Source organism: Amblyomma mixtum, chromosome 5 (assembly GCF_055824585.1).
Source record: "Amblyomma mixtum isolate Tamu chromosome 5, ASM5582458v1, whole genome shotgun sequence".
Classification (NCBI taxonomy): Eukaryota; Metazoa; Arthropoda; class Arachnida; order Ixodida; family Ixodidae; genus Amblyomma; species Amblyomma mixtum.
The window spans coordinates 179,733,138-179,750,699 of NC_143016.1; the positions used below are offsets into that span (position 1 = coordinate 179,733,138).

Here is a 17,562-nt window from a genome sequence, read left to right on the forward strand (position 1 = left end):
CAGCCACAACTTTCTGACCATCCTTAGCGCCTGTCAGCACAACCAGCGCGCCCGACTATGAAGGGCTGGTAGGGTTTCATGAACGTTGCCAGGCTCCGGCTCACAGTGCGGCAAAAGTGCACAATAGGAACGCCTTTGCTTCTTTCCTTCCCGCCACTCTACAATCACCGCCTAATGTCACCTACTGCATCTGCATCTCACCCATGATATCGCGCTGAAGCAGCACGAATATCATCAGTTTTCAGTGCTGCGTTCGAGTATTTTCGCCCTGATGTGTTTACATCTGACAGTTCCCATCGGAATGTACAAACTAGCTTGCACCAAGCTTGCATGAGACACATCGACGTCCCACGGCGACGACGGCCTGAAACATGAGGAAGGCTATCAGCCTAACCGCTTAACGCTAGAAATTGTTGGCTTCCCTCCTCCTTATTGTCCGCGCAAATGACTCTGTGGCTCGCACGCTCTGGCACGGATCTTTTTCTTCGTTCGGGTGCGAGCCAGTGACAGCGGTAGGAAACTTCTACATTGTAGCGGGACTACAGGTTCGTTCAGAGGAAACCACACCCGGCCGCCAGAGAGCAGCCGAAGCACCGACCGACGTCGGCCAATCATCATCGACCTCTGCGCGCGCTCGCTCCCTCACGCTCCGTTCGTACCTCTTCTTCCGCACACTTTACTCGGCCGGCGTAGGCCGTACACTGTGCTTTCTTTCCCGCAACAATATACACCACTGTCAAGCCAATCCAGACGTCAGCGCTATTCCTTCCGTCTCGGCTGGAAGAATGCCAACTGGAGCGTCATATCGTTGTGATGATGACGGTACCCAGCTTACAAGAACTCCATCCCTGAGCATGATTCGAACCACTGCCGACGAGAACAAAGCAGCTCCCTCTCTCATTGCTTTCATGAATTCCGGCACCGCTGCAGTCTGCCGCGCTGCGTGCATGTCCGCGATTTATTCTTTTTTTTTCAAATATCAGGTTTCCACAGTCATTATGCTCGCTGAAACTAACTGGAGTTTTCTACCGATGTCAGTAACTACGAGACGGAAAACCTTTGCACATGGCCGGCAGGTCCTTCGCCCAGAGCCAGAAGCGATCGACGAGAGCACATTTGTGACACGGTCATGCTACCTGTTCGCATCATTGTTGTGGCTGCTCGTTACACCCGCCGAGTCGTTCCTGGACCCCGGCCAGAGGAGAGCCGTCATTCCCGTCCCTGCAATGAAGCTTCACCGGCAGCCAGCTTCCCGACGACGCCTAATGTGCTACTCGGCCTAATGTGCTTCTATATTGCGCAGCCGCGTCAATGCATCGCTTCTTAGAAGATGTTCCCCGCGCTTTAAGGCGTAGTTTCATGCATTGTCTTTCTTAGTTGCTTCGATTGAACGGCTGTGTGATGCCTTTCAGCGTTTTTGTTAGCCTAGAATAAGCCGGAGTTTTGTCCCTTAGTTGCGGCCATTCACTCCTCGGATGGTAGCGTGCCTCACGAACCCCATAAACTAAGGACCATGGCCTTGAAGTTTCACGATGTAAATAAAAAACTATACTGTTCACTGCTGGTAGAGCGCGACACACTACGATGTTGAATAGAGAAAAACGGGACGGGAGCGCATTTTCAAGAATCACTTTTTTGAAATATACTATTCTTGGAGAGGGCTGGAACTTTAACTGGTTGTTGCTATCGGCTTAGTATAGTGATTTAATGCACAAAAATACAACTGTAACGATTTCCTCAGTGTTCCTTGAGGAAGCGTTTTATAAAGGTAAACCCTTATTTTTAAGAGGAGAGGGCTGAGTCGGGCTGGTTGGTTCATGTTGAATGGTACGGCAAAACAGCGCTGACGGACGGGACGGAAGAAGATGAGACAAACACAGCGCATGTGTTTGTCTCATCTTCTTCAGTCCCGTCCGTCAGCGCTGTTTTGCCGTACTATTCCTTATTTTTACATACTCGTTCTCGCAAGACGATTATTGTAACAGTCTCATGTAAATAATTTGTACTGCTGTTTATTTTGTGCAGAGAAAATTGACCTTGTGAAGACCAGCAAAATTCTTATTGTGCATAAGTCTATTTGAGTTGGGAAACTCATCTCAACAATGATGCACAAACGATTTCTTCAGTGAGTTCAGCTGTATCTCGGTGTCGTACTGTCCTGCACCAAAAGGTTCATTTTCAATATTACAACGCATTATTAGCCCCGCGCATAAACTATTGCATTTTAGCGTGGGCAAGCACCACAAGGGCGAATATTAACAAAGTAATACTTCTGCAAAAAAAGTACATTCGCTCAACAGCCAATATTGATCGTCAGTATGCGACAAGACACCTCTTTTTGCAGCATACAATACTATGAGATTTCACCATCACTATGAACATCGCTTGTTGCATGTTTTCCATTCTGCGCAGCAGGACAGTCAAAGTTTCCTTCGTCAGATGGCAATGCTGCAACCTTAAGGGACACCTTTTTTAGCTCGCATTTCTGAACCCTGGTTTGTCCATATTTTCACACTCAGTGCCAACTGCATTCATTGAAACAGAATATACGTGTCTCACTAAATAAAAATCTTTGTAAGTTAATAAAGTAACCAAATAAAGGTACTCTTTAAGCCGCCAAAGCCGTTACGATTATACTTTTAAGATTTGTGAAATGAGAAGTAGCGATTTTCACGATAGGTCTTCTAGCAGGTATATATTTCCTCGTACCTTTTTCTACACATTGTTAATTATTTTGTTACCCTAGGCTGAAACCAACGTCTTCAGGTGCCTTGTAAATGACTGCAGGGCCTAGTCAAGTTGCTGGCTGCAACGTTTAGCCGTGTAGAACGTCCAGTCTTTTTTTCAGATGAACTGAATTGAACAAAGCAAAAACGAAAAGAAAACGGTTTGGCGTATTGTCTTCAGTATGCACGACTCACCGAAATATCAATTCTGGTATAGCCCCATTCCAGTAGCAGTGATTTTAAAACACAGCTGTACGCAGCCATCTAACACACTGAAGTGCGACGTCGATCGAGTCAGGAATCAGGTTGTTGTCCAAGAGGCATTGCTGTTAGGAGGCGATTGCAAAAAGGTACAAAATGCAAAGAATCAGCCAGAAGCTAGAATGGCTTCATAACCTATCACACAGTGCATAATCGGTCTCACTGAAGAAAAAGAGTCCTTCACCGCTTTAAATACGTATTTCGTCATGATATTGCCATGATATGATGTTGCCAAAACTGCAACAGGCTTCAGAAAGACATAGGGAAGAAGCAGAAGTTTACTGCCCGAGCGAAGATGGGTCTCTTTTAAAGCGAAAGCTTTACTGCTTGCACTTTCAAGCCTTTGCCGTGCGACGGCATGCATATGAAATGACCTTTCGCATGACCTCCGTGTGACGTCACGCCGAAGAGCTGGGCGACCATCTCGCGCCGTCTGCGAGTAGTGGCGTGCCACCACCGGCGGCCTTAGATTAGATTGGATTGGATTAAATTAGATTCGATTTGATTGGATTGGATTGAATTGGATTAGATCAAATCAGATTACATTAGATTAGATTAGATTGGATTGGATTGGAATGTATAAGCGATGCATCACCACAAGTCTAACCACAAGCACCACCACCAGCTACACTACCAGCTGAACCATGGCGTAGGTACGGATATTGCTTTCGCAATTACCGGGCTTAACCAAGCTAAGCCACAGCGAATGTTTATTAAGGTTGTTAGGAGAATAGGCCTACAGAGGTTTGTTCAGGTTCATGTTTCGAAAAGCAACCTACCCCTTACTTTGAGTTCGCACTGTAAGGGAAAAGGGGGCTAACAGGAACCCTTCTGAACTGTTCTCTTTTTGCGGGCTTGTAGGACACAGGTACGCAAGAGGGAGAGGGGGCATGAAATGTAGCACTTGTTCTTTATATGGGTTCTATCAACATTGCGCTATATTCCTTTATCGCGACGGCGCCCAGTCTCCCCTTCAGCTGAAAATCCAGCGTTGTCGTGAGAAATCACCGGAAAAAGCAGCCTAGATGGGCATAGGTAGGCAGCCTAGGTGACGTGACCTTGCGGCGTCGTGACAATGTGACATAATGGCAGTTGGCAGTCATATTAATCATTGGTCGCTCTGGAAGAGCAACTTAGGTCTCACAAGCTGCAGAAGTAGCAGCACCTGCCATCGCAGGGCACTGGCGGATCCCTTAACCGCTGATCCACTGCGCCAGGAATGGTATGAGGACTCCTAGAGAATGGCCAATCCCGCAAGTGTGGCCACCAACCCATCAAAGCTATCGCATCATACCCTTAAGCAGGAGCTTATGTGTCCACTCCAGTTTTTTTAACATTACACAGGACCAACTACGTTTCCTACTCTTGTCGTTGCCTCTGAAGCAATGGCACATACCAATGGTGGTTTTGTGCAGTCATGGTTATGTGGTCATGGTTTTGTAGTGATACAAACCGCATCAAAATTATTTCAGGCTTATCTCACGCGGCCCATCATCCTTCTCTGTTTCTCTTTGTTTTCTCACCCCTCCGATTTAATGTTTTGGTACTGCAAAGAGCCGCAATGCTATATTCTTTAGTAGAAGTATTCACAATGTTAAAATCAATTATAGTAGCCTGCCAAACAATTTACGACACTCACCAAACTGCCCACCGTGACAGGTGGGCAGTTTTAATGATTTTTCACTCAGGAAGAGCAACCTTGCCCGCACAAGGCCCACCGTTGGGAGCACCTGCCATTGCAGGGGAGTGGCGCACGACTGCGCCTGGGGGGGGGGGGGGGGGCGGGGGGGGGGTGGCATGAGTGCTCCCAGGGATCTAATAATCTAAAGAAAGGGATGACCTTCTGCATATATGGGATTTAACCCATTATTCTATGCTGTCATACCCTTAAGGAGGAGCTTAAGTATCCCCTTAAATTTTTTCACTAATCTAGCTAGTATGCATAACCGTGCGCATACGGAGGTCATTATACCGGGCAGGTGAACGTACTCGATATGTGCCTCCGATTCTACTTGGCCTTTTAATGGATGTCTTATGGAATACAGAGCTTGACTCACATGTAAAATGGGACCACTTATTCCTATTTTTGGCAGGAACAATTCTGATGGTTCGCTCTTCTTCAGAAAGAAGACCGTTTTGATCAAATTTCCTATCCGTAGAGCAACCATCCAGAGCGGAAACGTTATGCCTTGATCGCGATAGGCTTCACTTGTTGGCTATGGTTCTCTTCATCTGATTCGCTTTTTTGTGTGCAGCTAGGCCCAGAAAACGTGCCCTGTGTTTCAGAATGGCAGAAACATGGCTTACCCTTCCGTCAATGAGAAAACCGGTTGCATCCTGAAGGTCCTTCGCTTCATAACCCTGAATAAAAGGAAGCGTTCATATAATATAAATATTCATGTCTAGTAAAATATACCGCAGAGCTGTGAATACAATTATGTACACGGCTCTCCAGAAGATCCCAGGCCATAGGTTCTGCTTCTAGGCCATCTAGCGATCATTTACTACACCGCCAAAGTTAAATCTATTTGCACTGGCTTGGAGGAGCATTACTTTCACTTTTTAACGACTTGTTGGCTTCATAGATTTCTCACAGAGATTGATAGAGTGCCCGAAAGTAATGCCTCAATAAAAACCCTCTGGCCTAGGAACTATTGACCAGCCTGGCGCGTGTTGACTCCGCACGTGTCAAATGTGTGTACAAACATTGAGGCGAACTTCGTAATACGCGTTCTGGCAGTATCAAAAACATATTTCAACATGTGTAACCACTTTTTACCAGGGTGCTTGCCCCTCCACTTCTTCCGAGGTCAAAGAGAATGATCTATTCTCAGGGTATAGCAGCATAGTATCTTGAAAGTATAGGAAGCCGTGAGGAAAACAATTGACAACAGTGAAAAAATACTACTGCGCGAGGCGCTTCTGAAAGCAACACTAGGCCATTTATGCTGCAAGTGCTAAGCGCATGACATGGAATTTACGGTTGGCCACTCACTCTATTCTACACGTTCTTTGCATGACGCTCAAATATCAGCCCTTTTATTTCCATGATAGGGGAGGGGGGGGGGGCTGTATAGAGCGCTTCTGAAGAGTGAAGGTGGGCGGGGTGGGGAGGTCGATCGAGGGTGGCAGTGGCTAGGTGGCCAGTTGGCTTGGAAGGACGTTGGGTAGGCAATCTGGCTGGTGCTTTTGGAGGATGAAGACTTCAATCAATGAGGCTTCACACAGACAACGGCGGCACTTTCGGCAGGTGCCGCTGGTACTGCTACCGCACTGAAGCGCCGTACTCATAGAACGAGTACTCCAGCGTCTTCTCCCGTCCTTCCCAGACAGGCCACACGCAAGCGCGACATGGTGACCCCAATACCGAGAACAGTAATAGACGCGCGAACCACCTGCGGCCAAAAGTGCAGCGGAAGTGCAACTGTTTTGCTGCCGTTTCAGGCAGGTTTGGTTTAATATGCACATGTTGCCTCGCTGGCAGTAAGTTTTACGAATATGGGGCAGGCAGGATACGAGCACATGAGTAGATAAAACAGCTTTCTCGTTGCATCTGCGTTCAGATTTCGTTTTTAGCACGACTACACAAAAAAATTCCAATAAAAGTTAAGCTCAGGCCAAAGTTCCATGATGGATTGATTGCAACTTCATCTTCTTGCTCTACTTGACAAGCATTGGAGGCAGTCGCTATTGGAACACTGCTAAGGATTGAGCGTTCTTGGGCGCATTTGTTATGGTAGCTGAAATGAACATTATTCGGTTTTTTGCGGTGGTCGAGCTTATCTAAAAGGACTGGCTTTCGTTTAGTCATCACAACGCTCTCCGCGCTCTAGCAGTAAGAGTCAACACTGGACTACTTGCAATGAAACGGCTGAGTGCCATGATGGTGTTCTTCACAACGCATTCGGTCATTGTTGCCTCATATTGCCTTCTGTCCTGCAAAAATGAAGACTATGTAGATAGCCAAAGATCCTCCGCGCGAAGGAAGACGGGCATATGCGACTGCCCGTCTAGGGCAGGCCAACCTGGGTAGCATTTCGCCACCGGCACCGGGGACAAAAGAGTATGTAGAGTATAAGGAAACTGTATGTGTCCACTGTCAGTTGAACGCGCGAAAGAAAAATTATGCTGTTCACACATAACGTTTCAGTGACTCCTTCAAGGAAGCTGGGTAGCTCGCGCACAAATATCTGCCGCTGCGCCCAGAAACAGCGGATGCTAACCGGCGTAGAATAAAAATCAGTCACTTACCTTCGATTTAAGGTCTCTGTACTTTTGAAAGCAGAAACGTATGTATGCGCATATCGTTTTGAAACCCTGCAATGCAACGCAGAAGCGCCACTAGGGATTAATTGCGTGAACAAATTTCTGAAGAATTTAGGTTTGTCCATGGCACTATTACACAAGTAATTGTAAAAATATATAACAGTAAAGAGGAAGGGGAAACATTAAAATGATATCTGCGTGAGTTTCAGCGCGCAAGCCTGTGTTACAGAAAATCCCTCTTTTTTTCTTTTCAGTAAGTCCCTTCTTGTAAATAATCGTTTTGTAGTAACCCTTTCGGACGGTAAATATTCTGTTCACTTATCCTCTAAGTGAATATCTTAAGGTGGTAATAACTGATGATCAAACGAAAAGGCAAACGAACGCTTACTGGTAGGGATGGAATGGAAATGGTCCTTTTGTTTTTCTTTCAAAAAAGAGAACGAGAACTTTACGCGCACAGCGTGAATCTGGGCATTCGAAGCATGCCTATGAGATAAGACAAATTGTGCAGAGTTTCGCACTCTCGAAATTTTATTTAAATGAGCATAAAATTATACCCCTAGAACACTGCATGAATTTAAAAAAAAATTATCAGGGCACTGTGACTAAACAAGGCTCAGATTGTTAGAGGCAATTTTTTTTTCGAGTGACGTAATCTGGCTCATTATATTCTTGTTTAGGAGGAAACAAAAGGTGGGAAGCACTGGCCCCCATCAAAATCAATACCCTTTGACACACGCTGGTTGGCAGGCCGTAACGCATCACAGTGTAGCCCATACAATGCTGCAGGATACGAGATCCGCACTTTGCTGCTTTCCCTGCAGTAATAACGGCTGAAAAAAAGAAAATTAACTTAAGGCAATAATAAAATTCGGACACTTATGATGCATTGAAACTCTTTGCGACTGTCACACTTGCTGCTTGAAATGAAGTGCAAAATACACAATGGCTTATGCCAACATGGCCATACATGGTATTGTTGGGGGGGTCTAGATATTACTATTGGTCGGAAACCTCGTTGTTCGTCTGCACATTATATTGCAAAATAATTGTAGCCCGATGACTACATGTCAATTATCATGTGTTAGAAACAATGCGCTTTGGCGCTCAAAGGCGAAAAGGTCTGGCGTAGGAAGTGCTTTCCTAATGAGCAGTGCTTGGTGAAAGCAATACAAGTGCCCCTTCACAACAAAATAAAATACACATGAAGGCTCGTTCTCCTCTCATAATTTATGTACACAGTGGAGAATTTTCCTTCAGGACCAAACTGTCTATATTTCGGTACTTCAGTGTTATAAAATAGTATTACTGCTTCATCATCATAAAATGTTTAGAAAAGTGTTCATTCGCTTCAAGTGGTATGCACTGTATAAAGAGGCGTGTGCTGTGTCTTAAAACAGCTATAACGGGAAAATATTATTTAATGTGGCCCCATATAGCTACATCGCTCTGTTCTTCCAAGTGTTTACCACGGGGGCCCGGAATGTAATGCACCTGAATTTTTTTTTTATCGCGCAGCTATATTACAAACTCACGAAGTTCTCCAGGCGTGCTAAGACATATCTCCGGGCATGAATTGTTTTTCATCGTATTCTCCGCCCGCGGTGCGGCTTTGAGCCCACGAGAAAGAGAGGTATGCAATGGGCCCTTGTACGAGATTGTTTTTACAGGTAGCAAACTTTTCGTTCAACGAATGACGATCTCCTTTTCAAATTTTCGCCTGCTCAGCTGATACTTTAGTGGCTTGGAAAAATGTGAATGTCACCCTGCTAACCTAGGAATGCGAGGTACAGAAGGAAGCACTGAACACTCGGATTTCTCCATCACCTCTTGTGTTTTCATGCTGGCGCGATGACAGACGTTGTCATCATAAAGAAAAAACATACTGTGGTTGTGTTTGTCTAGTCCCTGAAACGTTATTAATTATAATGGCTTGTCTAACAGTTAAGTCTTTTTTATTCGCCATACCTTATTATTAGCGCTCTTGTAGGTTGGAAACTTTATGCACGGTGCCCAAAAGTTCATTATTTATTTATTTATGTTCAGAATACTGCTGATCCTCATTTGGGTCCAGGCAGGGAGGGCAGAAAAATACGTTCACTAAATACAGCTGCATCGTATAGCAGAATAAGAAAATTGTCTATTGTAGCATATACACAATCTAAAATAGCTCACAAAGTGCGTTCTCAAAATCAACAGGCGATATATTGCCACGTATCATTCTAGTGTTTGTTCGTTCACGCTCAGGGCTGCAGGAAAGGGCTGTTATCATTTTTTTTCGTGACGCGAGAAGCGACCAGACTAATCTCGATTGATCGCAGCCATGAAAGGCTGCATCTAGGTTTTTCCAGATTACTGTGGATGATCTTGTCCTGCTATCTGGAAGTTTCTTAGCCGGCTTTAAATTGAGCGATGCCGCGAGCGGCGGGCATTCGTAGTTCGACGACCGACGAGCACGTTTGTTGCTTACGCCGCCGCCGAGTGATTCAGTTATTTTGCGGGCGCAAGTCAGCCCAAATAAAGAGCTTCGTTTCCAAGACTAGTCGGTGTCTTCCTGACCTCTGGACTGCCGTCACTACAACGTGACAATATTGCGCGCACAGTTTTCTTTTCTGTAACTAGGAATTCAGTCACATTGTTTGGTTTATAACACGCGAAAGACACAAACGGAAATAAGAGGATAGGGTTGCCGCAGTTGGAAAATGACACGATTAATTGGAAGGGTATGGCTGGGGCTTTTGCCCTGTAATGAGTGTAGTCAGGCTGATGACGATCATGACAAAGACAAAAACATAATTTTGGGATTCAGCTAGGTGGCGTCGCCCTGGTTAGCTGGCTGCCTACCGTGCTCTGCTTTAACCTGCCCCTAGCCTGGTCCAGGGCCTCGCCCGCCCCTGGATTTACACTCCATCGCTTCAGGAAGGCTCCCGAAGCACGTGGAAACCATCAGCATCACGGCCCGCTGCCGAACTGGCACTCCAAGCGTCTCCAAAACTGTGAAGTGGCGCGGCGCCTCGCTAACCCTAACGAGCCCCGCCTGCACTGCCGCAATGCAGCGTCTGACCAAGCCCCTGCAGCCCAGACCCACCGATGCCGCCACCGCGGGGCCTGCTCCAACCACGTCGACAGCTGTCTCTCAAACGGCTACGTTCAACGCCGCCCACGCCACCGAGCACATTCCTGCCGCATTGAACGCTTTCAGCGACGCTGGGAGCACCGGAACGACGGCCGCGGCGCAGCCGGCAGCGTTCGTCGTCGGTGCAGCGTCCACACCTAGCCAACTCCTCGCTCTACGGGACGCCAAGAGCTTCGGGGCCATAGACGCGCCGCAGCCGGCTACGTTCGTCGCCGCCGCTGGAGCCGCTGCACCTACTACAGCCAAAGGTCCCACTGATACCAAGACCTCCAGCCCGGCACCCGCGTCGCACATTGAGACTCCGGCTGAGGACTCAGACATGGACCTTACGATGTCCCCGCAGACGACACTCCATCCCAGGAAATCGGCTGGAGCACATTCGGCGCCAACCGTAAGCCTGCCTCCGAAGGTCGACCCCGCGCCGAGCTCATCACAGTTGCCATCCAGCTTCCCCCTGGAACCCTCACCCCCAAGCTACCTCTCTACAACGTACTCGCCGCAGTCGCCTCCGCTGCACAACTTTCCTCCAAGACCAGTGCCGACATCACCCTTCAGGCCAAGCCAGCCCAAAGCCTTGTGTTTTTAAAAACACCATTGTCCTCTCACCGCCCACCTCCTACTTTCTGTCACGCATCTTCAGCTTCATGGTAAGCCTGTCACCATCAAAACTTATACCCCCCATCCTCCCATCTCATGCCTCGGCGTCATCTATAACGCCGGGGGCCACTTCACTCCTGATGACTTCATGCATGATCTCGAATCTTTCAAAACAGATATTCTCGCTGCTAGCATGATGGGATCCACTCAGTCGGTGCTCATAAGTTTCGCTGGTACCGTCATCCCCCACTTTGTATATTTCAAACGCGTTGCCTTCCCGTGCCGTCCTCATAAACCTAAGGCTCCCACCTGCACCCGTTGTCTCACTCTAGGACACCGCGCCCACGAATCCCCCAGCACATCGTTCCGGCCAAGTGCCGTCGCTGTGCTGCTCCTCTACCCGCTGACGCTTCCGCTCATGTGCGTGCCCAGCCCTGGTGCGTTCATTGCCAGGTAAACACCCACCCCTCCCTCGACCCCACTTGCCCCCTCCTCCTTGCTAAACAACGCGAGTGTGCCAAAGCTGCGTACCTCTGACGCCTAGCTTTGCGCCGGGCCACTCAACCCACCGCCCCCTCCTCCTCCTCCTCTAATCATTAACCTCCATCAGCTCCGATCACGTCACCACCAGGCTCCTATGCCGCCATAGTTAAAGGATCCTCGGTTCCAGCGTCCCTCTCTTCACCTACACCACCCTCTCCATCCCTGACTGATGATAGCCGCTCGTTCGACCTCCGGCTTGCTATGCTCGAACGCCAGCAGCGAGAGCAGCAGCGCATTTCCCACGACCTACAACAGCTGATCCATGCCTTGACCCAAACCCTCCAGACAACCACTTCCTCTCTTACCTCCCAGCTTACAAAGCTAAATGAGCACCTTGCCACGCTCACCACTCCCTCCTCCACCGCCCAGGTCGCCCCTTTGGCTGATCTTGTCGAAACCACCACACAGGCACACCACACTCGCTTGTTTCAGCTAGAGAGATAGGTTCTCCAGATTCTTACCACCCTCCAAGCACAATCAAAGCAATTAGAATCCTTCACTTCTATGCTCCAAACCGTCCATGAGTCACTGCCCCCAGCAAAAAAGAAGGAACACGTACCATCGTGAGCCTCTACCTCTCCACTATCATAATGGCGTTTGGCGAGGACCTCGAGATTGTGCAGAGGAACTGCCGAAATCTTCGCCACAATCAAACCCCCCTCCACCAGTATCTCCTCACCCGCCCCTCCCTGCCCCATTTTCTCCTTCTCCAGGAGATTCGGATGGCCCGCACTGTCCCAGGCTACCGCGCCTACCATGCCAATAAGGCCCCACCACTTGCGTCTATTTATGTACGCAGTGACGTGCTCGTGTAGCCAATTGACTTCCCCTCCACCCTCCTTAAATATTTAGTTGGTGCGGTTTATTACCACCGTTCTTCCCGCGTCTCACTCACCCTTTTGTCTTTCTACAATCCCCCTGTCACCTCCACTTTATTCTCTGCCCTTGGCAAGTTCCTTCACTCTCTTCCTTCTAATTTCCATCTCCTCTTTGGTGGTGACTTCAATGCCCCTCACACACTCTTGGGCTACCCTCAAACCCTCAAACCCGGCCGCCTCCTCCACTGTCTGGCCAAGGAACGCCACGTCACCCTTCTTAATACTCCTGGCTGCCCTACTCGAGCGGGCACTGCCTCACAGCGCCCCACGACACCTGACCTCACTTTCTCTCGGGGTTCACTTTCCTTTCACAGGCAGGTGACAGCCGAAACTCTTCTGAGTGATTCTCGTCCATATTCACACCTCTCTTTCCCACATTCCTCGATGTCATCCGGTCATTCACACTGACTGGCACGCCTTCCGCACTACTCTCGCGCCGACTCCTTTCAGTCCTACGACGAGTGGACGTCGCGCATCACTGCAGCGCTCACGTTTAGTAGCCGTCGCATTCGCACTCGTCACACAGTCTCAGACCCAGATCCTCATCTTCTCCGTTTATGGCGTCGCCGTAAACGTCTTCAACGCTCCTTTCGCTCCCAACCACACAATGCCCAACTCTCCTCCCGGATCACTGCTCTGCGGGCCGAGATCGTCACCCACTGCGCCTCACTCCAGCACTCTCGTTGGAGTGCTCTTTGTGACCGTCTTGACTCTGCTCTGCATTCGTGATCCACATGGTCTCTCTTCAAATCCCTCCTTGGCACTAAGCCTGCCCTTGCTCCCACTGTAGCTAAAGCCCTCACTCCGGGGACTCCCTCTGATGTTTTTGATCAGCTCGCCTCTCTCTACCTCCCTCCCCCTCTGGCACCCTCCTACCCGATGTACTCGGGTGGACCTAACCCCGATCTGGACCACTCTTTCACTCTCCGAGTGCTCGAATCGGCTCTGGCTGCTAATGCTACACGCTCGGCTCCCGGTGAGGATGCCATTACATACACCACACTTCGCAACCTTCCTGACTGCGCCAAAGAATTCCTCCTTCAAACCTACAATGAGGCCTGGAACAGCGGCTGCCTGCCAAGCTCCTGGACCTCCTCCCTCATTTCTATGATTCCAAAGTCGAGCAAACTTCCCTCTCTCTCTAACCTCCGCTCAATCTCCCTGACATCGTGCGTTGGTAAGACCCTTGAGCGAATGGCCTTGACTCGCCTCTCTAAATTTATCGAGGCGAGGGAGTTCTTCCCCCATTCTCTCATCGGCGCACAAGACATGGTTCTGATTCTCCAGCACACCTTTCTGTCACCTATCCGCACTCAAATTCACGCACTTGTGACCGTCGATGTTCGCAAGGCCTTCGAGAGTGTTTGTCACGACCACATCCTTTCCCAACTCGACTCCCTAGACTGTGGCACCCGCATGTACTCTTATATCCGTTCATTTCTCCCTAAACGTGTGGCTCATTTTCGAGTAGGCGCCTATCTGTCCGACCCCCCCCCCCTCCACCTCACCCGTGGCACACCTCAAGGTGCTGTTCTCTCTCCTACCCTTTTCAATCTTAATATGGCCCCTCTCGCCTCCCACCTAGCTGAAATTCCCGACCTGCATCATATATTTTACGCCGATGACATCACTCTGTGGTGTTCGTCGGGCTTTCCCGGTCGCGTACAGGACACCCTGCAACGTGGCTTAGATCTCATTGAATCCTTTCGCACCACCGCTGGCCTCTCTCCTGCTCCTGAAAAATCCGAGCTTCTCATTCTCAACCATTCCTCATACCAGCGCTTACACAACCACTTCGTCTCTCTCCACCTTTCTGGCTACTGACACGTGCCGTGTTTATCTTATGACGCCCACCGACCAAGCCATCTGTTATCGGCAGTGGTCCCGGTGACGTCACTAGCCAAGAGGCTATAAAAACTACTAACCGCTAATAAAGCTCGTTCCTTCTTCTTCGCCAACCACTTGTCGATTCACTACATACCTGTCATTCCTCATACCAGCGCTCCCACAATCACTTCGTCTCTCTCCCCTTTCTGGCTCTCCCATTCCTGTCGTCACACAATGCAAAGTTCCTGGCTTTCCTTTGCATGCGGCCAAGAACGTGCAAGCCCTCCACCACGCTGTCACCCCCTGCCACTCCGTAACTCACCTACTGCGGCGCGTGGTCACTCGGCGTTCAGGTCTCCACGAGGCTCACGCGTGCCGAGTTGTCCACGCGCTGACCCTCAACAAGGTCTTGTACTTTGCACCCTACATTTCCTTCAATCAGACTCAACTTAACACTCTCAAGACTGCCCTTGTGGGCCTCTACAAGGCAGCTCTCAACCTCCCTATCACTACCTCTACCGGTAAGATCTTTGCCACAGGCCTTTCATCCTCTCCGTTCTCTTCTCTCTCTCCATCGTGACTCGCAGCTTGCCCGCCTTTCCCTTACCCGTCAGGCTGAGTGGTTACTGACTCAAGCGGGTATCTCGCCCATCCCCATCGCCCCTTTTACCTCTCCTATTCCAACCCCGGCTCCCAATCTTCGTATCCTCTCCCTCCCGACCAACATGTCCCCCGTCATGCACGCCGGCCGTCGTCATGCGGCCGCGCAGCACCATTCTTCTCTCTTTGATGCCCAGGGTGTAGCCTACACGGATGCCTCCTTCGTGGCTCCCCGAGGTTCCTGCGGCTACGCCCTGTACCATCCCCATCTCCCCGCTCCAGAAACCCACACCAGCGGGCCGTATCTACACCCTTCGGATGCAGTGTCCCTCGAGGTCCTCGCCATTGCTCATGCCGTTCAGTCATTTGCCCTCCTTCCCTCTCTTCAAGAGTACACAGTCTATTCAGATTCACAAGCCGCTATGCACCACATACAGAAACGCACCCTAACCCGTTCTCTCCAACAGGAGGTCGAACGAGCGGTCTCCGCATTGCATCCTTCCATCGTTTTCCTCCGCTGGGTCCCTGGGCATTCAGGGATTGACGGCAAGGAGATGGCCCATCAGCTCGCCCGCGACACACTTTTCCGGGCACCGTTGATCCCCTGGCCCAAGCCCTCGGAGGACGGTGGGAGACTCACCCTTCGCCGGACCATAAAAGAGGTCTACCTCGAGCTTCGCCTAGACAAACGCCTTTACCCCCCCCCCCCCCCCTCATCCATCGCTCACGGTGCCGGAGGCTCGCCTTCTTCGGCACATCCAAACGAATGCAGTTATCACCCCGTCTCGCCTCTTTCTCTATCGCTATCGATCAGACCCTTCCTGTCCCAACTGCCCCTGTATCTATGCGGACCTGGCCCATTGCCTGTTCTATTGCCCGGCTGCTCAGCAGTCGGGTTCCTATCCCCCACCTTCTTTATCCACTACCACCTGGCTCGACTGGATTGGCGCTGAAGGGGAGGAATAACAGCGACTTCTGGTCGCCCAGGCGGTCGACGTGCTCGGCCTGTAAATTATGGCCGAATAAAGGTCTTGTACTACTACTATTAATTTTGGGGATTGGTGTGACAACGTCACGTGTCCGATGGTGATGAAAATGTACTGACATAAATGGGAAGCAACATTCTGCGAACGTGTGAGATTTTATAACATTATCGCCTTCTCACAGGAGAAAGCAATGAAGGGGCATTACTTAGCTTGCTCGCTTCGTATAAGCATCGGTTTTGAAGAAAGAAACGAAGAAGGAATCTTGGGCAACGTGGTATGTTGGGCTTAACGTCCCGTTCGAACCAAGGCGTGTTGGCCTACATGGGGCCATAATGGATGGCCCAGCATTATTTTCAGCAGCTGGGGCTCTTTAACTTGCACTGACATTGCACATACGGGGCCGGCGCGGCGGAGATTCAATCCTGGGACATTGGTCTCGTCAGCGGATATCCAAATTAACAAAGCCACCCCGTCGTGTGGCGACCGTTTTTGCTGTACTCGTTTAAAAGTGAAGTGCGGTTGACTACCAAGTCCTTACTACCATTCACCTTCATCAACGTTTCATTTGGTTTCATTCTTTCAGGCATGGTAGACCAATTACTTACAGTATTCTCCTTCGCACACCTGGAATTTTCCCTTCTCAGTCAGCTTTGGTAATGCACAGCATACTTGCAGCAGATCGAAAAGCAATGCGACCTTCATCGTTTCCTTGGTTGACTGCAGACGCGGGAACGAAATCCGAGAACTCATCCACTCAAAGGAGTCACGGGAATAATAGCCCAGCATGCTGAGAAAGAGTTAAAATTCTACAAGTGCCAAAGAGAAGCGATGACAAATTGCTGTACATTCTATATCGCAGCACTCAATTGAGCGATGCCTCGCTTGGGGAGCCTGCCAAAACATCGGGTAAAGTATATACTTTTTGGGCACTATAACTTGCCTCCGGCAGATACTGAAAACACGTCTCCGAAAGCAATCAAAAGGAAGAGCGATTAGAATGAATTGTTTGACATGCAGGACTAGCTAGAGCTTTACACTAAAATGATACATAGCTGCGATGATATCGCTTTCATCTTCCTCGTAGCTCCGTATAAGTTGCCGAATACGCAGGGACAACAGCCCTATGGATTTTTTTTTATATTTTCAGATGGGAAATAAATTTTCTTTGAGTGGCAGCAATGCCGTCACTATTGCTTAAATGACATTTCTTGAGATTGCAAGGACACTCAACTAGTTATGGAAATTTATTTGCGTGTAAGAGTGCGGTATCTGACCAAGGGATCCGTCTGCAGCTAACTAGACAATCTTCCTAGACAGGTGTTAAAGACACCTTAATACCCAAAGCATGCGTTCGAAAGTTTCTCTCAGTAGCCTAGCATGTAATCGTGCACCCGAGTGGTCATTCGTAACTGTGCCATGCACTTGCGGTGTTCGTATTTTCTAAACTATTATTAGGTTAACATGAAGACGGACGAATAGGGCAATTCATAGGCTCGCTAATATATGCTTACAAAGATGTCCACAGTCTTTTAGCCGACTAAATGCTCAGAGGAAGGTTATTTATAATATATATTTTAGGAGACGAAATAAACTGATAACTTCTTTCAGATGCAAGATATCTTTCATTAAAGCAGAAGAAACGACCACCACATGCTCTCAAAGGTCGAGTCCAAATCTAAGCCTTGTGCACGTCCCCTACGACACTCTGCCAACTAAGCTACCTCACCTACTACTGGTTTTCC

At 49.1% G+C, this 17,562-nt stretch overlaps 1 protein-coding gene across 1 annotated transcript; it reads right to left on the reverse strand.

The window, feature by feature from the left end:
* Positions 1-2,965: 2,965 nt before the first annotated feature.
* On the reverse strand, positions 2,966-16,522 carry LOC149344946 (uncharacterized). Its single transcript, XM_089547326.1, has 6 exons — positions 16,426-16,522; positions 7,980-8,086; positions 7,239-7,304; positions 6,849-6,923; positions 5,295-5,348; positions 2,966-3,052 (listed from the first exon to the last, which is right to left on the reverse strand). Exons 1-6 carry the CDS (start codon positions 16,520-16,522, stop codon positions 2,966-2,968), a joined length of 486 nt encoding a protein of 161 aa, XP_089403452.1.
* Positions 16,523-17,562: the final 1,040 nt, after the last annotated feature.